Here is a 24,600-nt window from a genome sequence, read left to right as displayed (position 1 = left end):
ACATGGTTACATGTGACCTCATCAGGGGCTAACTGGCGTAGAACAATACAGTTATTGCATATGAAAATTAATATCGGGGTAACTAGATACAATAGCGACCCCTACAAAGAGCGTGCTGGATGTTATGCACAAATACTCTGTACAGCATATGAATGACAGGACCCGGACGCAACCTGCAAGGAAGCACATAAGAACAATGGTCCTCAGTAAGCATATCATTACCATGAAAAGTAGGGTACCTGTAAAGCAAAAGAGAGAGTTACTCACGGTTATGGCGTCTATCTGGGATAAATCCTGACGATGTGTGTGTAACCCGCAGTGGCGGGGAGCCTAGCATCCGAGCCGGCTACTCACACACATGTCAGAGAAGAGCGGCGTCTGACGACTTATCCGCTTCCGGTCTGGGTGGGCGTGGCCCGGCCAACGACGCCGTCTCCATGCCAGCGCCAAAACAATGGAGAGCGCGTCATCCGTCCTGCTGATCTCGCGGGGCGGTAGCACAGGCGTAGTTAACCCTAGCCGACCCGAAGGTAAGTCAGTTACACTGTCCAATAATAGGACAGGTGGAAAAATTAGCTACTAATGGCAGCCCAAAAATACACTCTGGATATGTGGATTAGGGTAGGCGAGGACCTAGCCAGACATATATATATGTACTGGGTCCGGTATTAGACATTAAATAATGTATAACAGGGGAACAGTACATGGATTGGCAAATCTAGATAGTACAGAAAGAGTTGAATTATTAAATTTTGAATTTTAATAATAATAATTAAAAGTAAACAGGCTAGAGATCAGAGACCCAGAATATAACAGAGAAAGATACCGGATAAAAATAATAATAACCAATAGCAACTATGGTGGATGAAAAAGGGGTAATAAGACCCGATACCCTCAAAAACGGGTATCCGTATCAAAAGTGTCCGAAGGGTATTGTGGCCAGGGGGAGCCCTAGATAAGAGGTGGAGCGGGATTAGCAGGGGCCTAGTGAACCTATAAAATTCCTAGGCGTCCCTATACTGAGCCCTATGCCTAGGCGGGGTGGCCGCCCTAAGAAGGGCGGTCCCGCTCTGGAACCTAAGCCTAGTGTACCCTAGTAGTCCCTAACTAGGGGGTGTACTAGCTAATTGGCTGACTACAGCCACCCCTAACTGCCTAAAACACCCCTAATTAGAATACCCTTCCGGACACTCCTAGAGAAAACTACCATAGCAGAGTAGCTCATTCAGTCCTTTAGGCGTGACAGTTTCTAGATTAAAGATCCAACGTGCTTCTCGCTGTAAAAGAAGCTTGTCTAGGTCCCCACCTCGAGAAGATGGATTCATCTTTTCAATTCCAAAAAATGTAATGCCCTTAGTGTCCCCACCATGTATCTCATTCACATGCCTAGCCAGGGCAGTGTCTCTCTTGTTTCTAATGTCACCTATGTGCTCAAGCACCCTTCGACGTAATTCTCTGATGGTCTTACCTACGTACATCAGGGTGCACGAGCACACAGCGACATAGACCACTGCCCTGGTGCTGCAATTGATAAACTCTTTGATCTTAAATAGTTTGTTGGAAATAGTGATGGTAACACTTTCTGTTTTTTTCATAAAGGGACATGCCCGGCAATGACCACATTTGTGAGATCCTGTGATGTTACTTCTATCTAGCCAGGTACTAGGAGGGGGAAGAGGGGCGAGATGACTATGCGTGACCATGTCCCCTATGCTTTTCCCTTTTCTGTATGTAATTTGTGGGTAGTCTCCGACAAATGTCCTAAGATCTTTATCCATCTGTAATATGCCCCAATGTCGTTGTAATATCTCACGTATGGGGCCTGACATGTTGTCAAAGGTACCAATCACCCTACATAAAGGTGTCGTCTCCGGGTGCTTTTTGGGTACCAATAATTGTTGTCTAGGGGTAGCTTTTGCGTGTTTAAAAGCTGGAATAAGGACCCGGTCCGGGTAACCCCTGTCTCTGAATCTGGATCTCAGATCCCCAGCCTGTCTCAGGAACTCCCTCTCTTGTGTACAGTTCCTCCTGAGGCGGAGATATTGTCCCTTCGGGATACCCCTCTTAAGGGGTCCCGGGTGACAACTCTCCCACCTCAGGAGGCTATTAGTAGCAGTGGCCTTCCGAAAGACCCTAGTAGTAAGCCCACCTAGTGCATCCTTCACAATGGTAACATCCAAAAAATCAAGGGAGGATGGGTCCAGAGTGAAGGTAAAAGTAAGGCCCAACTCGTTCTGATTAATGGATTCCATGAATTGTTTGAATTCGCAAGCTGTACCCGTCCACAAAACAAGAACATCATCTATATACCTTGTCCAAAATGGGACAAGGTCCAGATATTTTTCTCTATCTCCGACGAACGCCATTGTGGCCTCCCACCAACCTAAAAAGATGTTGGCGTAGGTTGGCGCACAGGGACTGCCCATGGCAGTCCCCTTTAGTTGATGATAATGGCGTCCGTCGAAGAGAAAATAATTGTGGATAAGGATATATTCCATCAATTTCAAAACGAAGGCATTGTGACTCTGCATGTATGTGCCCCTAGAAGACAGATAGTAAGATAAAGCTTTGAGGCCTTGATCGTGCGGAATTGAGGAATACAGTGCTTCCACATCGATTCCACCCAAAAGGGTATTCTCCTCCACCACTAAACCATCAAGTTTAGATAGAAGGTCCATTGTGTCACGTGTAAATGATGGCAATGACATGACAAAGTGTCTAAGGACTCTATCCACATACACCCCCACGTTCTGTGATATGCTGCCTATTCCTGAGACGATGGGACGACCCTTAAGGGGTGTGACCCCTTTGTGAATTTTAGGCAACGCATAGAACGTGGGGGTGATTGGGGCAACTGGAGTCAAAAATTCAAATTCCTTGTCACTGATTAACTTTTCAAATCTAGCATTCTCTAGAATAAGTATGAGTTCCTGTTTGTATGTCTGTGTTGGATCACCAGAGAGGACCTCATAGGATTCTCTATCCCTCAAGATTTTATAACACATGTCTTTATACTGGTCCCTACCCAGAATGACCGTATTCCCCCCTTTGTCCGAGGGCTTTATCACTATATTATTATTCTCTGTCAATTCCCTCATAGCCCTTCTTTCATTAAATGATAAGTTGTTTCTAACTGGGCTATCCAAATTGATGAGGTTTTTAAGGTCTCGGGCAACCAGCTTCTTAAACACTTCAATACAGGAAATTTCACTAGTGGGTGGTTGTTTTTTACTTTTTAATCTAAGGTCTGTGAAAGGTCCAGTTCCCCGGTCCCTTTCACCCGTTTCTAGGAGTTCAGTGAGGTCCCTCACTGTGGCCAAGTCCTCTACTGAAATACCCAGAGCCTGACAATTGTTACGTTCCATGTCTAGATGAAACTTGTGCCAACTGAGCTTGCGTGTAAACAAGCTAATATCTTTCGTCCAGGTAAAGGCGTCAAAATTTACAGTGGGCACAAATGACAAACCTCTAGTAAGAACAGCCAACTGGGTATCAGAGAGGATCTGGTCAGATAAATTCAATATCTGTGGAGTCTTTTTATTCTGGGATACATTGTCTATTATTTGCCTCGTCCTGCCGTCGATCTGAGGAGGTAGGGGTTCTCCCCTAAAAAAGGATGTGATACTGAGGGAGAAGAGGGTATAGAGGGTCCAGCTTGCACAGTTCCACATTGTTGATTATATTGTTGATTTCTTGCTGGGGCCCTAGATCTATTTTTACCTCTGTATCGATATGATCTGCCCCTTCCCCTTCCTTTATCACTTTTGTTTTTTTCTCGGTCAGAGGCGTCTGTCTCTGAGGAGGAAGCCTCCGTCTCAGTTTCCCTTTGTTGATAACTTTTTTCCAACACCGTATATGCACGGTTGTCCCGAAAATCCTGGAGGTCTCTGGTAAACTGTATGTGTTTACGTTCTTTCAGATGGTAGCAGAATCTTTCAATGGTATTTTTAAGTTGGGTTTCTTTTGTTAGGAATTCAGGGTCACCTTTAAATTTAGCGGTAATATCTTGTTGTTCTCTAAGTTTTGTACCAGAGACCTCCAGGTTTCTTTTTTCTTCCTCGAGCAAAATTTCAAGGAATTTTACTGAGCAAATGGTGGCTTCCTCCTCCCACTTTTTTAGTACCTCCGGGGTGCGGAGTCTTAACGATGGTAAGATAGCTATCTGCAGTCCACGAGGCACTATTTTGTTCTTTATATAAGACTCAAAACTTTGGACCTCCCAAAAACTAGTGATGTATGATTTGTGACACTGTGTCAATTCTCGGAAAGCTGCTTTGAGGGACGGTGTATACCTAGATTGTACTAGTGTTTTGTCTGAAAAGACGTCACGTGCCTCACTAATCCAATCGTCCAAATTGGGTGTACCTGTCACCAGGCTAGCCATTGCCAATAGAATAAACAAAGATGATAATCTTGTGGACAGGTAGTGGTGTCCACTGCCTAGTATAGACAACTCCCAAAAATAAACGAATGAATAACAGGGGGGAGAAAAATATATAAGTGCTAATAAAACATAGCTTTTAATAAATCGTCTAAAACACACTGATTCAACAAAGTGATGTATGAATAGGTGACAAGGCAGATGTCAGCCCTGTGACCTAAGGATAGACACTAACAAGGCTGTTAAAATTGCATGTAAAGGGATTGTCCCACAAATGCAGTAGCCCAATATATTGTATGCTGCTAATAGATAATATAGATATAGCTGCTAGCTATGCCCAACGCGTTTCAGCACATGGTTACATGTGACCTCATCAGGGGCTAACTGGCGTAGAACAATACAGTTATTGCATATGAAAATTAATATCGGGGTAACTAGATACAATAGCGACCCCTACAAAGAGCGTGCTGGATGTTATGCACAAATACTCTGTACAGCATATGAATGACAGGACCCGGACGCAACCTGCAAGGAAGCACATAAGAACAATGGTCCTCAGTAAGCATATCATTACCATGAAAAGTAGGGTACCTGTAAAGCAAAAGAGAGAGTTACTCACGGTTATGGCGTCTATCTGGGATAAATCCTGACGATGTGTGTGTAACCCGCAGTGGCGGGGAGCCTAGCATCCGAGCCGGCTACTCACACACATGTCAGAGAAGAGCGGCGTCTGACGACTTATCCGCTTCCGGTCTGGGTGGGCGTGGCCCGGCCAACGACGCCGTCTCCATGCCAGCGCCAAAACAATGGAGAGCGCGTCATCCGTCCTGCTGATCTCGCGGGGCGGTAGCACAGGCGTAGTTAACCCTAGCCGACCCGAAGGTAAGTCAGTTACACTGTCCAATAATAGGACAGGTGGAAAAATTAGCTACTAATGGCAGCCCAAAAATACACTCTGGATATGTGGATTAGGGTAGGCGAGGACCTAGCCAGACATATATATGTACTGGGTCCGGTATTAGACATTAAATAATGTATAACAGGGGAACAGTAGCCCCTATGGTGCCAGGACAGCAAAAAAAACCACATGGCATACCATTTTGGAAACTAGACCCCTTGGGGAACGTAACAAGGGGTAAAGTGAACCTTAATACCCCACAGGGGTTTCACAACTTTTGCATATGTAAAAAAAAAAAAAAAAAAAAAAAAATAATTTACCTAAAATGCTTGGTTTCCCCAAAAATTTACTTTTTTACAAAGGGTTAAAGCAGAAAATACCCCCCAAAATTTGAAGCCCAATTTCTCCCGATTCAGAAAACGCCCCATATGGGGGTGAAAAGTGCTCTGCTGGCGCACTACAGGTCTCAGAAGAGAAGGAGTCACATTTGGCTTTTTGAAAGCAAATTTTGCTCTGGGGGCATGCCGCATTTAGGAAGCCCCTATGGTGCCAGAACAGCAAAAAAAATAACACATGGCATACCATTTTGGAAACTAGACCCCTCGGGGAACGTAACAAGGGGTTAAGTGAACCTTAATACCCCACAGGTGTTTCACGACTTTTGCATATGTAAAAAAAATAAATTTTTTTTTTACCTAAAATGCCTCTTATCCCAAAAATTTTACATTTTTAAAAAGGGTAAAAGCAGAAAATACCCCCCAAAATTTGTAACACAATTTCTCCCGAGTACGGCAATACCCCATATGTGGCCCTAAACTGTTGCCTTGAAATACGACAGGGCTCCAAAGTGAGAGCGCCATGCGCATTTGAGGCCTAGATTAGGGACTTGCATAGGGAAGGATATAGGGGTATTCTACGCCAGTGATTCCCAAACAGGGTGCCTCCAGCTGTTGTAAAACTCCCAGCATGCCTGGACAGTCAGTGGCTATCTGGCAATACTGGGAGTAGTTGTTTTGCAACAGCTGGAGGCTCCGTTTTGGAAACAGTGGCGTACCAGACGTTTTTCATTTTTATTGGGGAGGGGGGCTGTGATTTTTACTTTTTATTTTATTGTGTGTTAGTGTAGTGTAGTGTTTTTAGGGTACAGTCACATGGGCGGGGGTTCACAGTAGTTTCACGCTGGCAGTTTGAGCCGCAGACTTACTGTAATCCTCCGCCCATGTGAGTGTACCCTGTACGTTCACATTGGGGGGGGGGGGGGGGGGGGGGGAAACGTCCAGCTGTTGCAAAACTACAACTCCCAGCATGTACGGTCTATCAGTGCATGCTGGGAGTTGTAGTTTTGCAAGTGCTGGAGGCTCCGTTTTGGAAACAGTGGCGTACCAGACGTTTTTCATTTTTATTGGGGAGGGGAGGGGGGTTGTATAGGGGTATGTGTATACGTAGTGTTTTTTTACTTTTTATTTTGTGTTAGTGTAGTGTTTTTAGGGTACAGTCGCACGGGCGGGGGGTTCACAGTAGTTTCTCGCTGGCAGTTTGAGCTGCGACAGAAAATTTGCCGCAGCTCAAACTTGCAGCCGGATACTTGCTGTAATCCTCCGCCCATGTGAGTGTACCCTGTATGTCCACATTGGGGGGGGACATCCAGCTGTTGCAACAGCTGGGAGTTGTAGTTTTGCAACAGCTGGAGGCACACTGGTTGGTAAACCCTGCTTTACAAGATGGAAATGAATGTGCGCTTTATATCGGAGTTTATTTTACAGCAGTGATAGTACAGTGTGCATTGTCATTTTATCAAACAAAAAAAAAATTTTGGTAACAAACTCAGTGTTTTGCAACCAGTGTGCCTTCAGCTGTTGTAAAAGCTACAACCCCCAGCATGTACGGACAGCGGAAGGGCATGCTGGGTATTGTAGTTATGCAACAGCTGGAGGCATACTACTTTGGCTGGGGATGCTGGGGACTGTAGTTATGCAACAGCTGGAGACACACTGGTTTGCTACATAACTCAGTGTGCCTTCAGCTGTTGCAAAACTACAACTCCCAGCAGTCACCGACAGCCAACGGGCATGCTGGGAGTTGTAGTTATGCAACCAGCAGATGCACTACTACAACTCCCAGCATGCACTTTAGCTGTTGGTGCAAGCTGGGAGTTGTAGTTACACAACAGCTGAAGGTACACTTTTCCATAGAAAAAATGTGCCTCCAGCTGTTGCAAAACTACAAGTCCCAGCATGCCCATAAGGGTTGTGGTGGTCTGCCTCCTGCTGTTGCATAACTACAGCTCCCAGCATGCCCTTTTTGCATGCTGGGAGCTGTTGCTAAGCAACAGCAGGAGGCTGTCACTCACCTCCAACGATCCTCGCCGCACAGGTCAGTCCCTCATCGTCTCCGCCGCGGCCGTCGCTCCTGGGGCCCCGATCCCAAGATTGACGCCGGGGATCGGGGTCCCCAGCACCCGGGGTGCACGTCCCGCACCCGCTCACGTCCTCCGGAAGAGGGGCGGAGCGGGTTGCGGGAGTGACACCCGCAGCAGGCGCCCTGATTGGTCGGCCGGTAATCCGGCCGACGAATCAGGGCGATCGTGAGGTGGCACCAGTGCCACCTCACCCCTGCAGGCTCTGGCTGTTCGGGGCCGTCGGAGACGGCCCCGAACAGCCTGTAATTCCGGGTCACCGGGTCACTGGAGACCCGATTGACCCGGAGTCTGCCGCAGATCGCTGGACTGAATTGTCCAGCGATCTGCGGCCATCGCCGACATGGGGGGGCATAATGACCCCCCTGGGCGATATGCCCCGATGCCTGCTGAACGATTTCAGCAGGCATCGGGCACCGGCTCCCCTCCGGCTAGCGGCGGGGGGCCGGGATTTGACAGGACGTACTCAAACGTCCTGAGTCCTTAAGGGGTTAAACATGTTTTCACACAGTGATTTGTGATTTCTTATGTTCATGCTTTTATTATTTTATTTAAAAAAAAATGGGGTGGGGGGGGGGGGGGGGGAAGGAAGGCCTGGTGGTTTAAAGTTTTATTAGGGAAGGGGCTTATTCAAATTGATTTTAAGGAAATCTGTCATCACTGTCGCCTGCACTAACCTGTCGGTACCGACAGGTATTGCAGGTGACACTGGTGACAACGATACTTACCTTGTCCCGGTCCGCGGAGATCTCCTGTAATCTTCTCTGGTATCTTCGCTCCGGGCACCGACTTGGGGCATGGGCGGAGCTTAATGACGTCACCGCTGCTGTTCCCGGGACCCAGTAGAGAGCGGCAGCGACTTGGGGCATGGGCGGAGCTTAGTGACATCACCGCTGCTGGGTCCCGGGTCCTGAGAACAGTAGCGGTGACATCATTAAGCTCAGATAGGATTCTGGCAGCGTCTTATTCTTCTCATCCTATTAGGAACACATGCATGCTCGGCTGAACATAGTGTGCATATGTGGGGGAGAAATTACCCAAAAAAGTGATTTTATTTTAATTTTTAATTTTTACATTTTTTTTTCTTCCCCATTAAGTGCGATCAGCCTTTTCTTTGACATATTTTATAGCTCAAAAACCATCACAAATACAAAAAAAAAAAAATCTTAAAGTTTAGAATACAGCCCTAAAATGTTGTGTGCACATAACCTGAGGTGCAGGGCAGGTGAGAAACAAAAAAAGATCATGGAGAATTTCAGCATACCTGATCATTTGCCTTCGAGGCAGGTACACCGCCCTTCTGTAGGGACTTGTCTCCTTCCCCCTTGAGCAGACAGAAGAGGTGTCAAGCTTTTGACCATGGTGAATTCTTAAACCTTGGGCTACTTCATTAATGGACTGAGCGAGTAGGTAGCCGGATTCCGGTTTGCTGGTGTCTATTACTTGTTTACTTAGCAAAAAATTTTGATACAAAGTAAAGGGCATTCCGGAGAATTTTTATTATTTTATTTTTACCTGTGCTAAGGGTGCAAGTAAAAAATGCTAAACTGGCCTTCATTGCTTCCTCGCTGTGTCCGCTTTCTCGGTGTCGATCCGCTGTCACGCTGCAGTTTCTTGTCTTTGTCATACGAACACCCCCCCCTTCTCAGCCAGTCAGTAGCCACAGAGTTGTCTCTCCTCAGCCTCTGATTGGCTGAACGGGAAGGTCCCTGTGGGACACAAACAAAAGGAGATGCAGCACGATGTGGGACCCGCAGGGAGGGGGGGGGGGTAAGTATAGGGTGTTTTATTAAAAAAAAAATGTTGTCTTCTACTTGATGAAGAGGTACTCTGCCGCTAGACATCTTGGTCCCGCCGCTGTGGCACCTCAGAAATCCGGTGCACGGCACAAACTACCCTCGTTGCCGGATGACTGGGGATGCAGGGTGTAGGCTCGTGACATCACGTCCCGCTCGTGACTGCACGGCCATGCCCCCTCGCCATCACGCCCCCTCCCATAGACTTGCATTGGGGGGCGTGGCCATGATGTCACGAGCCTCCGGCGCTGCACCTGACGCTCTAAACGAACACCTGATGCAGCAGGGAGATCGCGGGACCCCCACAGTCAGACATCTTATCCCATATCCTTTTGGATAGGAGATAAGATGTCTAAGGGACAGAGTACCCCTTTAACTATGCTCCACAAAACATCAGGAATATCCCTTTTTAAGCGTTTGGCCCATGTGTGAGCTGGATTTGTCACACACAAGCCTTAGAAAGGAAAATGCTTATTCATAGTACCTGCTGTGTGATCTATCGCCTACAAGGGAGGAGCACGGGATAAACTTAAGGGGGAACTCCGGTGAGGGAGGAAAAAAAAAATGTTTTCAAATCAACTGGTGCAAGAAAGTTAAACAGATTTGTAAATTACTTCTATTAAAAAAATCTATTTACCGTATTTTTCGTCCTATAGGACGCACCGGCGTATAAGATGCACCCAATTTTTAGGGGCAAAATCTTAAAAAATAAAGATTTTGAACCCAATAGTGGTCTTCAACCTGCGGACCTCCAGATGTTGCAAAACTACAACTCCCAGCATGCCCGGACAGCCGTTGGCTGTCCGGGCATGCTGGGAGTTGTAGTTTTACAACATCTGGAGGTCCGCAGATTGAAGACCCCTGCAGGAGGAGGTAATACTCACGTGTCCCCGCCGCTCCGGACCCGTCACCGCTGCCCTGGATGTCGCTCCATCGCTGTCGCCGTGTCCCCGTCGCTCGGGAACGTCTCTGCTGCCGGCCGGGTATCCTCGCTCTCCGTCGCCGCCATCATGTTGTTACGCACGCCGACGTACGTACGCGACGACGTGATGACGAGGAAGGAGAGCGCCGGCCATACAGGGGATCCCTGAACGGAGCAGACACCGAGGAGGCAGGTAAGGTCCCTCCCGGTGTCCTGTAAGCACTAACCCGGCTATTCAGTCGGGTTAGCGTCACTTTCCCTTCAGACGCGGCGGTCAGCTTTGATCGCCGCGTCTGAAGGGTTAATACAGGGCATCACCGCGATCGGTGATGTCCTGTATTAGCCGCGGGTCCCGGCCGTTGATGGGCGCAGGGACCGCCGCGATAGGGGTGTATTCGCCGTATAAGACGCACCGACTTTTTCCCCCCAGTTTTGGGGAAGAAAAAGTGCGTCTTATACGGCGAAAAATACGGTAATCTATTTAAAAATGGGCTGTTACTGCAATGAATCTTAATCTAATAACTGGATTAATGTCTTTGCCGGTCACCACTGCCAATGGTTTAGTGACCCAGTAACCTCAGGCTATAGGTCCCGTACACTTTGCACAGTCAGACAAAATTAGTATGTTTTTTTCCTCTCCAGTGTTTATGGGATCATTTATTTATCAGGAGCTCGTCTGGTATGACATCTAGCTGATAACTTGTGTAAATAACTTTTTATTATTTTTTAAATGTTTTACAGACAAAGACAAGAATAAATTGGACAAAGATGACAGTCTCGATGGGAACCTGCTGGCGGTGTCGGCCGCGCTTATGCCCCCTATCTGGGATAAGACCATCCCATATGATGGCGAATCATTTCATCTGGAATATATGGACCTGGATGAGTTTCTCCTAGAGAATGGAATCCCATCCAGCCCCGCACAGCTTGCTCAGGCAATTCAGAATCCACTAATGCCCGTGTCCGAGCTGGAGGACGAGGAGGAGACCGCTTCTACTTCTTCTTCTTCACCAGTGTCACCATCGGTTTTGCTACAGAACACTGAAGGTGCAGTTTTTAAACTAATTATTTTACATAACCTGTAAATGCAGATTTATAACAATGTTTGTAGTCCTAGGAACTACAGCAGTGGTCTCCAAACTGTGGACCTTTTTAGATGTTACAAAACCATAACTTCCAGCATGCTTGGAGACCACCCAAACGCAGTATCTCTGGGTCTCCCATAGAGGGGGTGTCTGGGGGTAGACACGCTACGTTCCTGGGGAGAGCCAGGGTGCCGTGCAGGATATTGCGGAGGGTCCCATCACTCAGACCCCCTGCGATCAGACACTTCTCCCTTATCGTTTGGATAGGGGGTAATTGTCCTGCACAATAGTATTCCTTTAAAGTATTAGAAGAACAGAGCTGATTTCTGAAACGGCGCTACACCTGTCCTCAGGGGTGTGTGTGTTGAAGCACAGTTCTATTGAAGTGAATGGAGCCAAGTTGTAATACCACACACAACCTGAGGATGGGTGGTAGCTTAAAGGGGTACTCTGGTGTAAAACATATTCATTTATTTATTTTTATATATAAATATATATAAAAACATTTTTTTTTTTTTTAAGGTCTTTTTAAGTCAACTAGCTCCAGAAAGTTAAACCAATTTGTAAATTTCTTCTATTAAAAAAAACAAAAACCAAAAAGATCTTAATCCTTCCAGTACTTATTAGCAGCTGTATACTACAGAAGGAATTCTTTTCTTTTTGAATTTAGTTTGTCTGTCCACAGTCCTCTCTGCTGACACCTCTGTCAGTGTCAGGAACTGTCCAGAGCAGGAGAAAATCCCCATATCAAACCTATGCTGCTCTGGACAGTTCTTGACATGGACAGAGGTGTCAGCAGAGAGCACTGTGGACAGACCGAAAAGAAATCCAAAAAGAAAAGCACTTCCTCTGTAGTATTTGGCTCCTAATAAGTACTGGAAGGATTAAGATTTTTTAAAAAGTTTTAAAAGTAATTTACAAATCTATTTAACTTTCTGGCAACAGTTTATTTAAAAAAAAAAAAAAAAAAAAAAAAAGTTTTCCACCGGAATACCCCTTTAAGAAATCAGCTTTGTTTTTATATCCCTGGATATCCCACCACGCCCCCTCCATTCATGTCTATGGGAGGTGGATACATTCCTAGGAAAGAGTCTCCTAGGACTGTATCCACCATTTCCAGCCCACCGGAGCACCGGAAAGCTGAACTAATTTATGCAGGAAAAGTCATCAACTGCCGAGCCGAGAAGTTCGTGACGAATCGAATTTACTGTAAGTTCGCTCATCTCTAGATAAGATGTATAAGGCCGGAATACCCCTTAGAGCTGATCTGGTAATGAGCTGAACTTGTGGCCAGCCTCACATTTTTTCCCACAGGAGACCTAAAACATTTGTTGCCCATTAAAATAATCCGCTTTTTCTGAGAGGGATGTTGAACAATCCATCATAGATTGTTACCGGTTTACTGATATCTGGTTAACCAGCTATTTACAAGGTCATATGGCTCATACAGCACTGACACATTTCCCTCTATGTTGTTGCAATGTAGAAACCTCTGTAACTGTTAAAGAAGAGTCTGATCCACCAAGTCCCATAGATCCAGAAAAAGTAGAAGTGGAAGTGAACTTCAATCCGGACCCTACAGATCTGGTGCTCTCCAGCGTGCCGGGCGGGGAGCTTTTTGATCCGCGGAAACACAAATTTGCAGATGAAGAGTTGAAGCCGCAACCCATGATCAAAAAGGCCAAGAAAATTTATGTCCCGGAGGACCTGAAGGTTTGTGATAAAGCTGCCTCTTTTAGTTAACGTGCATATAATGTTGTATCCTTTTTTTTGTATAAAGAGATGGTATAGGATATGCGCTCACTTGATAGTCGGTGGAATCAACCTCTGGGACCGCATCACATACTCTTCGTCTGCACAGGCTGGGGGTAAAATTCCATGCAAATGATGCAGTTCCCTGAATGGCTGGGAGTGACTTTGTGTAGTGTAAAACAGTGACCAGGCCATTGGGGGGTCTCATAGGTTGAATTCCCCCTCGTTTTATAAAGCTGTTGCACATTCCTACTTTACAGCAGTGTTTACCAACCAGGGTGCCTCCAGGTGTTGCAAAACTACAACTCCCAGCATGCCCGGACAGCCGTTGGCTGTCCGGGCATGCTGGGAGTTGTAGTTTTGCAACACCTGGAGGCACCCTGGTTGGTAAACACTGCTTTACAAGATGGAAATGAATGTGCGCTTTATATCGGAGTTTATTTTACAGCAGTGATAGTACAGTGTGCAGTCATTTTATCAAACAAAAAAATGACCTCCCTTGGCTGACCCCCATTAATGTCACTTGTGTCAATTCCAGCCCATGTGGCTATGGGGGATCACAGCACCATGGCTTTATCTATAAATGGAAACCATGATGCTGTGCTTGTGTCGCTGGTGCACAGTTGCCAACAGACCCCCCTACGTGTGGCCCACCATGAACAGTCAGTTGCTTTGAGGACATTAGTTGGAACATATATAAATGCACAATAACAAAAAATGATCTAAACGCATCTGTTTCCTAAACGTATTCCGGTGCGTGACCCTGTGCATTCAGGTGCGTGACCCTGTGCATTAAAGGGGTACTCCGGTGAAAACCTTTTCTTTTAAATCAACTGGTGGCAGAAAGTTAAACATATTTGTAAATTACTTCTATTAAAAAATCTTAATCCTTCCAGTACTTATTAGCTGCTGAATGCTACAGAGGAAATTACTTTCTTTTTGGAACACTGATAACATCACGAGCACAGTACTCTCTGCTGACATCTCTGTCCATTTTAGCAACCATGCATAGCAGATGTATGCTAAGGGCAGCATGGTGGCTCAGTGGTTGGCACTGCCGCCTTGCAGTGCTGGGGACTTGAGTTCAAATCCCACTAAGGACAACAATAAATAAAGCGTTATTATTATTATAATAACGTCGGCAGAGAGAACTGTGCTCATGATGTCATCAGAGAGCATTCCAAAAAGAAAAGAATTTCCTCTGTAGTATTCAGCAGCTAATAAGTACAGGAAGGATTAAAATGTTTTAATAGAAGTAATTTACAAATCTGTTTAACTTTCTGCCACCAGTTGATTTAAAAGAAAAAAGGTTTTCACCGGATAAAGGGGTTATCCAGGAAAAAACTTTATTATTTTATATATATATATGTATATGTCTATCTCTACCCTCTACCCTCTACCCTCTGGCTCCAGAAAGAAGTTAAACAGATTTGTAAATTACTTCTATTAAAAAAAAATCTTAATCCTTTCAGTACTTATGAGCTGCTGAAGTTGAGTTGTCTTTTTCTGTCTAACTGCTCTCTGATGACACGTGTCTCGGGAACCGCCCAGTTTAGAAGCAAAATCCCCATAACCTCTTCTACTCTGTGCAGTTCCCGAGACAAGCAGAGATGTCAGCAGAGAGCATTGTTGCCAGACAGAAAACCACTCAACTTCAGCAGCTGATAATTATTGAAAGGATTAAGATTTTTTTTTTTAATTGAAGTAATTTAAAAATCTATTTAACTTTCTGGAGGCAGTTGATTATAATTTTTTTTTTTTTTCCTGGAATACCCCTTTAATATGTCAGCACTGCACCCTATACAACACCACATTGCATACTGCATTATTGCAATTTGGGGTCCTCAGTGTCTCAAGATGAAGAAAATTCTAGATCCCTATAAACCTTCATTGAGTTATAATTCTCCACATTGATCTCTGTCATTCACGACTTTCCTCACAGGATGAAAAGTACTGGAACAGGCGGAAGAAGAATAACGTGGCGGCGAAGCGCTCTCGAGACGCCCGGCGACTGAAAGAGAACCAGATCACTGTCCGAGCAGCTTTCCTAGAAAAAGAGAACACCGCCCTGCGTACAGAAGTGGCCGAGCTACGGAAGGAACTGGGCAAATGCAAGAACATCATATCCAAATACGAAAACCAATATGGACACTTGTAAGCATCCTTCTCATAGACCCGTTTCCTTCCCACTCTATAGGAGTAAGGTCTGCTGGTCACCCATTTCCCCATCTGCCATGTAAACTAGTGAGGATCAGGGAACATGTTAGTGAGACTGTTTCCTCTATAGCATTAGAGACGATGGAAGTAGATAAATAGATAAAGTATTGTAGGGATGGTGGATACGAGACTGTTGGGACCATGGACTGATGCTGTTAACTGTTTCATGTGTGGAGCTGGTCATTGGATTTAGTTCTCGGCACCTAAAATCACTTCGTGCCACATCGGTGTTTATGCAGATCAGCTCACCACTTCAATGTGAATACGCATCAAGTCCATGGCATGTATAGGAGATGGAAGCTCGGAGAACAACGGGCCGTATCCCATGTGAACATGAACCATAGGGAGAAAAGTGCAGGTCCGGATAAAAACTTTAATAGATGTCCATATTAAAAACAAAAAAAGGCAGCAACTTGTCACTGTAAAAAGTGAAAAATTCCAAAGCGCTTTGGGCTGAATTATTAGCCATTAAAGGGGTACGCCGGTGGAAAACTTATTACGGTATTTTTTTTTTAATGAAATGGTGCCAGAAAGTTAAACAGATTTGTAAATTACTCACATAGGAGGTAGTGCGGCACTGCGTGAGTGTGCTGGATTTGGAATGGCAGGTAGGCGTTGGTATAGCTGTAATGCCTCAGGTGGTGCTCAGATAATGCAAAGTTCATAGTATCCGTGAAGAGAAATGAAAATATCGGCACTCACCAGTGTGGCTGCAGGGTCTTCTTTATTGAGACATACTCACGTGCGGGGTACAGAAGAGAGGGGAGTGGTGGCGACCGAGCTCTAGTTTCGCACACTTGGTGTGCTTCGTCCGGCCATCATGGCCGGACGAAGCGCACCAAGTGTGCGAAACTAGAGCTCGGTCGCCACCACTTGTCCCCCCCCCCCCACTCCCCTCTCTTCTGTACCCCGCATGTGAGTATGTCTCAATAAAGAAGACCCTGCAGCCACACTGGTGAGTGCCGATATCTTCATTTCTCTTCACGGATACCATGAGATTTGTAAATTACTTCTATTAAAAAAAATCTTAATCCTTTCAGTACTTTTTAGCAGCTGTTTGCTACAGAGGAAAATCTTTTTTATTTTTTGAATTTCTTTTTTGTGTTGTCCACAGCGCTCTCTGCTGACACCTGATGCCCGTATCAGGAACTGTCCAGAGCAGGAGAAAATCCCCATAGAAAAAACCTATGCTGCTCTGGACAGTTCCTGACATGGACAGAGGTGTCAGCAGAGAGCACTGTGGACAAGACAAAAAAGAAATTCAAAAAGTTAAGAATTTCCTCGGTAGCATACAGCTGCTAAAAAGTACTAAAAGGATTAAGATTTTTTTAATAGAAGTCATTTACAAATCTGTTAAATTTTCTGGCACCAGTTCATTTAAAAAAAAAAAAAAAACACATTAAAAAAACAAATGTACCCCTACTATTTCAGCCCGAAATGCGTCGGTATTTTTCACTTTTTATAGTGACATGTTGCTGCCTTTTTGTTTTTAATATGGACATTTATTAGTTTTATCCACATTTTAGGAGCCAGACCTGTACTTTTCTCCTTTATGGTTCAGTGTTTTTGAAATGTTGGCCAAAGTGGGCAAAATCCCACAGTAGCACTGAATGTCAACGTGGCGTGGCATTGATAAAACATCAAAATGATCACATAGTACTGTAAGGTTGCGTTCGCCAACTTCATCTGTGTAGCCTCTTAAGGATAGTAAAACTAAACATGTTAAAGAGTTAGTCCACTATCCAAAAACGTATCCCTTATCCACAGGATAGGCCAGTGTTTCCTAACCAGGGTGCCTCCAGCTGTTGCAAAACTACAACACCCAGCATGTCTGGACATCCTTTGGCGCTGGGATAGGGGAGAAGTATCAGATCTTGGTGGGTCTGACTGCTGGACCCCCTCCGATCTCCCACTCACGCATGAATGCAGTATGTCGACCACAACACGAAGAGATGGCCAACACCCCCCTCCATGCATCCTTATGGGAGAGCCGGAGATACCCGAACACTGGATCTCCAAATACATTTTTGTATACTATGTATTTCCTTTGAAGGGGTACTCCACTGGAAAACATTATTATTTTTTTTAAATTAACTGGTGCCAGAAAGTTAAACAGATTAGTAAATTACTTCTATTAAAAAATCTTAATCCTAAATCTTAATCTTTTCAATACTTATCAGCTGCTGTATGCTCCACAGGAAGTTCTTTTCTTTTTGAATTTCCTTTCTGTCTGACCACAGTGCTCTCTGCTGACACCTCTGTCCAGAGTAGGAGCAAATCCCCATAGAAAACCTCTCCTGCTATGGACAGTTCCTGACATGGACAGAGGTGTCGGCAAAGAGCACTGTGGTCAGACAAAGGAAATTCAAAAAGAATCCTTTGTATTATAACAGCAGCTGATAAGTACTGGAAGGATTAAGATTTTTTTAACTCCTTAACGATGCAGGACGTATATTTACGTCCTCCGCCGGCTCCCGCGAAATGCAGTGGTGTCCCCGCGTCATATCGGGTCCCGTCGGCTATCAACGGCCGGGACCTGCGGCTAATACAGGACATCACCGATCGCGGTGATGCCTTGTATTAACCCTTCAGACGCGGCGATCAAAGCGGACTGCCGCGTCTGAAGGGAAAGTGACACTATCCCGGCTGCCCAGTCGGGCTGTTCGGGACTGCCGTGGTGAAATCGCTGCTTCCCGAACAGCTGATCGGACACCGGGAGGGCCCTTACCTGCCTCCTCGGTGTCCGATCGACGAATGACTGCTCCGTGCCTGAGATCCAGGCAGGAGCAGTCAAGCGCCGATAACACTGATCACAGACATGTTAATACACGCCTGTGATCAGGATGAGAGATCAGTGTGTGCAGTGTTATAGGTCCCTATGGGACCTATAACACTGCAAAAAAAAAAGTGTTAATAAAGGTCATTTAACCCCTTCCCTAATAAAAGTTTGAATCACCCCCCTTTTTCCCATAAAAAAAATAAATAAAACCGTGTAAATAAACATATGTGGTATCGCCGCGTGCGTAAATGTCCGAACTATAAAAATATATCATTAATTAAGCCGTACGGTCAATGGCGTACGGGCAAAAAAATTCCAAAGTCCAAAAAAGCATAATTTGGTCACTTTTTATACCATTAAAAAATGAATAAAAAGTGATCAAAAAGTCCAATCAAAACAAAAATGGGCGCAAAAAATGAGCCCTCATACCGCCCTGTACGTGGAAAAATAAAAAAGTTATAGGGGTCAGAAGATGACATTTTTAAACGTATACATTTTCCTGCATGTAGTTATGATTTTTTTTCCAGAAGTGCGACAAAATCAAACCTATATAAGTAGGGTATCATTTTAACTGTATGGACCTACAGAATAATAATGTGTCATTTTTACCGAAAAATGTACTGCGTAGAAACGGAAGCCCCTAAAAGTTAGAAAATTGTGTTTTTTCTTCGATTTTGTCGCACAATGACTTTTTTTTTTTTTTTTCGTTTCGCTGTGAATTTTTGGGCAAAATGACTAATGTCACTGCAAAGTAGAATCGGTGATGCAAAAAATAAGTCATAATATGGATTTTTAGGTGGAAAATTTAAAGGGTTAGGATTTTTAAAAGGTGAGAAGGAAAAAACGAAAGTGCAAAAAACTGAAAAACCTTGAGTCCTTAAGGGGTTAAATAGAAGTAATTTACAAATCTGTCTTTCTGGCACCGGTTGATTTAAAAAAAATAAAAAATAAAATAAAAAATAAAAACCCGATGATGATGATGATGATGAAGAAAAAAAAAAAAAAAGTCTTCTAGTTTAAAGAATCAGGAGAGGAGTGGGAAATCCTTGCATGATGCAGATAATGTGGCTGTAGTTGTCATTGCGAATTGTAGGGAAAGGCGCAGCAGATTTTGACAAAAGGCACATACAACTCCTTCAAACGGCTGTCTGGGCATGCTGGGAGTTGTACATTTGCAACAGCTGGAGGAACGAAAACACGGGTGTATGGTATGAATGACCTACATAGCGTTTTCCTTGGAGTGTGCGGCTGCATATCTTTATACAGGAGGATTGTTTTCCTTCTATATTTTACCTAGATATTCGGAGCAAACGATCATAAAATAAAACTTCTAAGCTATGTACGATATACGGTAGAGCTCCACTATATGTTGTTTTTAAGGTATAACAATTTGACTAACCACTGTTTGTGGGAATTCACATAACAATCTACATAAGACTGTAGATACTAGTCAATGGGCGGGTTACCTTCCTTTCATTGTCCTATGACAAGTGTTTCCCAACCAGGGTGCCTCCAGCTGTTGCAAAACTACAACTCCCAGCATGCCCGGACAGCCAACGGCTGTCCGGGCATGCTGGGAGTTGTAGTTTTGCAACAGCTGGAGGCCCCCTGGTTGGGAAACACTTGTCCTATGATGTGGGAAATCCCGCCCATTACGCCATAACTACACTGTAAATATAAAAACTGGAAGAAAATGGATTTTTATTATATTTTTCTATGTGTCTGTTGTCATTGTGGTCAAATAAATGTGATTTTATCTTTTCCCCGTTTGTCAATGTTTTCCTATGAGCGTTTGTTACACAGATGGTTCTCCCCCCCCCCCCCCCCCCCAATTGTCTGCCTAATGTATATTAATGACTTGTCCGTCATTTCTTACGCTTTTCTCCTTTTTTATTCAAAGTGACTTCAGTGATTCAGAGTGATTCTTCTTTCAAATTTTTTTTTTTTTTTTTTGCTCAAACTTTTTTGTGCGATTAAAGCAAATCGATTCCCAGACGGGATCCCTGTGGATTTTTACACTTACGGTATGGAAATATTTCTACAAGCCTACAACTGCTTCTATGGACTCTAAAGGCCATTTCCAGATGAAGAGAGATTATTATTTTTTGGGGGGTTGTACATTTTTTTATTTTTTATTTTTTCCTTAAGTTGCATAGGAGTTGGGCTGACATATCTGAGCAGCAGTCCGCACTTTTTTTTATTGTTTTTTATTTTATTTTTGTTGTTTTTTTTTTTTTTTTTTTTTTTTTTTCCCCTTGTGCTAGACAGGAAGGTTTCAGTACAGAGGAATCGGCAGTAGTGCTACTTTTAAAAAAAAAAAAAAAGTTTTTTATTTTTTACTACCTAAAGGGTAAAGCAGGTCATACACCTCAGATTACGAAAGAAAGAAACAGAGCGCTCCTTTTGTGTAGGATCCGAATACAGGAACAGAGTAGCACAAAATAATTGGTTATGCCAACCTGGTTCGGTTGTGCAGGAATAAGGCACAACACTTATGTAGGCGAATCCGGTTGCAGCAGGCTTCCCACGCCGGGTGGCGTGTAACAACGATACGGAAGGACCTCACAGGGTAATTGGAAGGTCTCCCCGCGCTTGCCGGTATTGTAGATCAAACCATGGATGCCACAGGGAGGAGGTAGAAAAATCTTTTATTACATACAACGCGTTTCTGGGCTGGGTCAGCCCTTTCTTCAGGCATGGTAAAATACTTCATTCAATAAGTTTATAAAGGAAATGGATGGATACGTCACATCAGCGGATGTGACGTACCGCACCATAAAATCACCACCTTGATTTCTAGTTCTCAGGAACTTGCCAGAGAACTGGAAATCAAGGTGGTGATTTTATGGTGCGGTACGTCACATCCGCTGATGTGACGTATCCATCCATTTCCTTTATAAACTTATTGAATGAAGTATTTTACCATGCCTGAAGAAAGGGCTGACCCAGCCCAGAAACGCGTTGTATGTAATAAAAGATTTTTCTACCTCCTCCCTGTGGCATCCATGGTTTGATCTACAATACCGGCAAGCGCGGGGAGACCTTCCAATTACCCTGTGAAATCCTTCCGTTGTTACACCTCAGATTAGGATTGTCCAGAACAAGGCCATGTAGTCGAATTGTTTGCACACAGCAGCGTGTCAGACTAAACTAGTCGATCGAGCACATAGTCGTGCAACGTGGCAGATCACTGTTTTGGTACCCAGTAGTCTGCTGTCAGTCATTACAGACCGTCGTGTATAACTTTAAACCATGGTTGATCATTGGGTGGCCTTTTCTGGTGTATGCGTGGCCAACTTTAAAAGAGTTAGGCTAAGAGTAAAAAAGTGATCACCTGTATATAGGATAGGTGTTAAAGGGGTACTCCAGAGGGGAAAGGAAAATTCTCAAATCAACTGTCCAGAGCAGGAGAGGTTTGCTATAAGGGTTTTGCTTCTACTCTGGACAGTTCCTGACACGGACAGAGGTGTTAGCAGAGAGCGCTGTGGTCAGACTGGAAAGACCTACATAACTTCCTCTGGAGCATACAGCAGCTGATAAGTACTGGAAGGATTAAGATTTTTAAATAGAAGGAATTTACAAATCTGTAGAACTTTCTTGTACCAGTTGATGTGAGAATTTTTTTCTTCTTTGGAGTACCCCTTTAACTAGGTAATGAGGTGGGATCATAAGAAATGACAGCATGCCCGGCCTCTGATCTGTTTACTGTCTATAGGATTTCTGAACATGGTCGTACACATACTATATACTGTATTTTGGAAATCCTATAGAGAGCGCATTTAGGATTGGTGGAGCATGCTGCTGTACTATTCACTCACGGTACCTCCATTTCTATGATCCTATTGTTTAGACCTGTGTTTCCCAACCAGTGGGCCTCCAGCTGTTGCAAAACTACAACTCCCAGCATGCCCAGACAGCCTTCGGCTGTCCGGGCATGCTGGGAGTTGTAGTTTTGCAACAGCTGGAGGCACAAACACTGGCTTAGATCCCCACCCATTCTTTGGATATGTGATACCTTATTAATCTTGTGGTAGTCTACAAGGAGAGTTTTGTATATCAAAAATTTAGACTGGATGAGACTTATAAAAGACCATCTTAGGCTGGGTTCACACCACGTTTTTGCTAGAGATGAGCGAACTTACAGTAAATTCGATACGTCACGAACTTCTCGGCTCGGCAGTTGATGACTTTTCCTGCGTAAATGAGGTCAGCCTTCAGGTGCTCCGGTGGGCTGGAAAAGGTGGATACATTCCTAGGAAAGAGTCTCCTAGGACTGTATCCACCTTTTCCAGCCCACCGGAAAGCTGAAATAATTTATGCAGGAAAAGTCATCAACTGCCGAGCCGAGAAGTTCGTGACGAATCGAATTTACTGTAAGTTCGCTCATCTCTAGTTTTTGCCATACTGTTTTCAATCAGTTTTTCTAAAGAAAATGGTATGGCAAAAAAACGGATGGAACCGTATGGGAAAAAGTTAACCGTATGCGTTCTTAAACAGTATACTGTTTTTAAAAGTGCATACGGTTCCGGCCGTTTTTTGAATTATTATTTTTTTTCCATTTTTTAATGGGAGGGGTGTTGGGTGGGGACTTTAGGGTGCAAAGTAAAAACTGTATGCGGTTTCCCGTATGGAACCATATACATGTGCGTTTCCCATTGACGTCCATGTTAAAAAATAAATAAATAAACGTATGCGGTTGCAGTACTGTTTTTAAACCGGAGGGAAATAAATGGGCTGTGTTTTTTCTCGATAACCCCTTTTAATCCTTCCATCACAGGTTGGGAAAAAGCTGTGTTAAAATCTAAAGAGCGCTGCATATATTCTGCTACTATAACAACCTGACAATCCCTTTTCTGTCTTTATGTACAATGTAAATACTTTAAATACTTTGTTTGTTATGCGTTGCTGATATATATGTGTGGTTTATTTCCAGATGCTTATTTTTTAAAAAGAACAAGAGAAAAAAAAAACAAAAAAAAAAAACATTGTATAAAATGAATGGATCATGCCCGTCTGAATTTATTAATGTAGGACAAACGCTTACTGGGCATCTGCCTATTTGTGTAAATATATAAACTTTGTATATCCGTTTTCATATATGGCTTCCCATGTGTTTGATTTATTAAATCGGTCAGGTACGGCCTGGCCGTATCTTGTCGTCTTTTGCTCGTGGTTCACGTGGAGCTCACAACAGCATTGACCTTTAAAATACATTGCATTTCCATTTATATTTCCGGGCCTGCCATCTATTACAAATAGAAAACATTCTATGATAAAAGAAAAAAAAAGAAAAACTTTTTTACTATAAATATTACCTGCTAGGGTGGCATAGGTAATGTACTATTGCCAATTGGGGTGGGGGTTTATTTGAAGTCACAAAGGGGACACTATTGTGGTGACACAAAGGGCAGTATCTTTGTGAGGTTATAGCCGGGGAAATGCACAAGTATTGTGTGGGGTGCAAAGAAATCACAAATTTTATTTTCAGGGGGGCAACAAATGGGCCATAAGGGGGAATTAACAGTTGTCATAGCGGTCAGTACCAAAAGAGAAGTAAAATAAAGCGGACAACTCCAAAGAAGGAATCGCTTATGAGTCAGTGGGCGTAATTGCACTGTAATCACTTATACATAGTTTACATAGTTAGTATGGTTGAAAAAAGACATACGTCCAACCAGGGAATTGAAGTGAAGGGTGTAAGGGGATAAGGGGAAGGGATGTTGTTTTATATTTCTTCATAAGCATTAATGTTATTTTGTTCCAGGAATGTATCTAACCCTGTTTTAAAGCTGTTAATTGTTCCTGCTGTGACCAGTTCCTGAGGTAGACCGTTCCATAAATTCACAGTCCTCATGGTAAAGAAGGCGTGTCGCCCCTTTAGACTAAGCCTTTTCTTCTCCAGACGGAGGGAGTGCCCCCTCGTCCTTTGGGGGGGTTTAACCTGGAACAGTTTTTCTCCATATTTTTTGTATGGGCCATTTATATACTTATATACGTTTATCATATCCCCCCTCAAACGTCTCTTCTCAAGACTAAACAATTGTAACTCCTTTAATCGCTCCTCATAGCTAAGATGTTCCATGCCCCATATTAGTTTAGTCGCACGTCTCTGCACCCTTTCCAACTCTGCAGTGTCCCTTTTATGTACAGGCGACCAAAACTGAACAGCGTATTCCAGGTGAGGCCGTACCAATGTGAAGAATATCTAATGAACTGTCGTTATCATTAATGTATTCCCATTTATATTTCCGGCCTGCCATCTATTTCAATTCGAAATCATTCTACAAGGAAATGTAATCTTTTTCAATAAAAATATTACTTTGTAGGGGTCACAGGGGATGCGTTATTGCCATT

The 24,600-nt window shown here is 44.0% G+C and overlaps 1 protein-coding gene across 4 annotated transcripts in view; it reads left to right on the top strand.

Annotated features, from left to right (window-relative positions):
• The window catches only part of TEF (TEF transcription factor, PAR bZIP family member), a 46,520-nt gene extending 25,657 nt beyond the window's left edge, over positions 1 to 20,863 (top strand). For 2 of the 4 annotated variants that reach the window (XM_056523993.1, XM_056523991.1), the window contains exons 2-5: positions 11,155 to 11,460; positions 12,985 to 13,211; positions 15,193 to 15,404; positions 20,147 to 20,863. In XM_056523993.1, coding sequence (XP_056379968.1) covers positions 11,155 to 11,460; positions 12,985 to 13,211; positions 15,193 to 15,404; positions 20,147 to 20,168 — 767 coding nt within the window. In that variant the 3' untranslated portion in view covers positions 20,169 to 20,863. Of the gene's footprint in view, positions 1 to 11,154; positions 11,461 to 12,984; positions 13,212 to 15,192; positions 15,409 to 20,146 lie in introns of those variants that run through there. The other 2 variants (XM_056523994.1, XM_056523992.1) reach the window with 1 other exon arrangement.
• The last annotated feature ends 3,737 nt before the right edge of the window (positions 20,864 to 24,600 follow it).

This window comes from Hyla sarda, chromosome 6 (assembly GCF_029499605.1).
Source record: "Hyla sarda isolate aHylSar1 chromosome 6, aHylSar1.hap1, whole genome shotgun sequence".
Taxonomy (NCBI): Eukaryota; Metazoa; Chordata; class Amphibia; order Anura; family Hylidae; genus Hyla; species Hyla sarda.
Note: the sequence above shows the minus strand (reverse complement) of the source record. Positions and strands in the feature narration are given on the sequence as shown.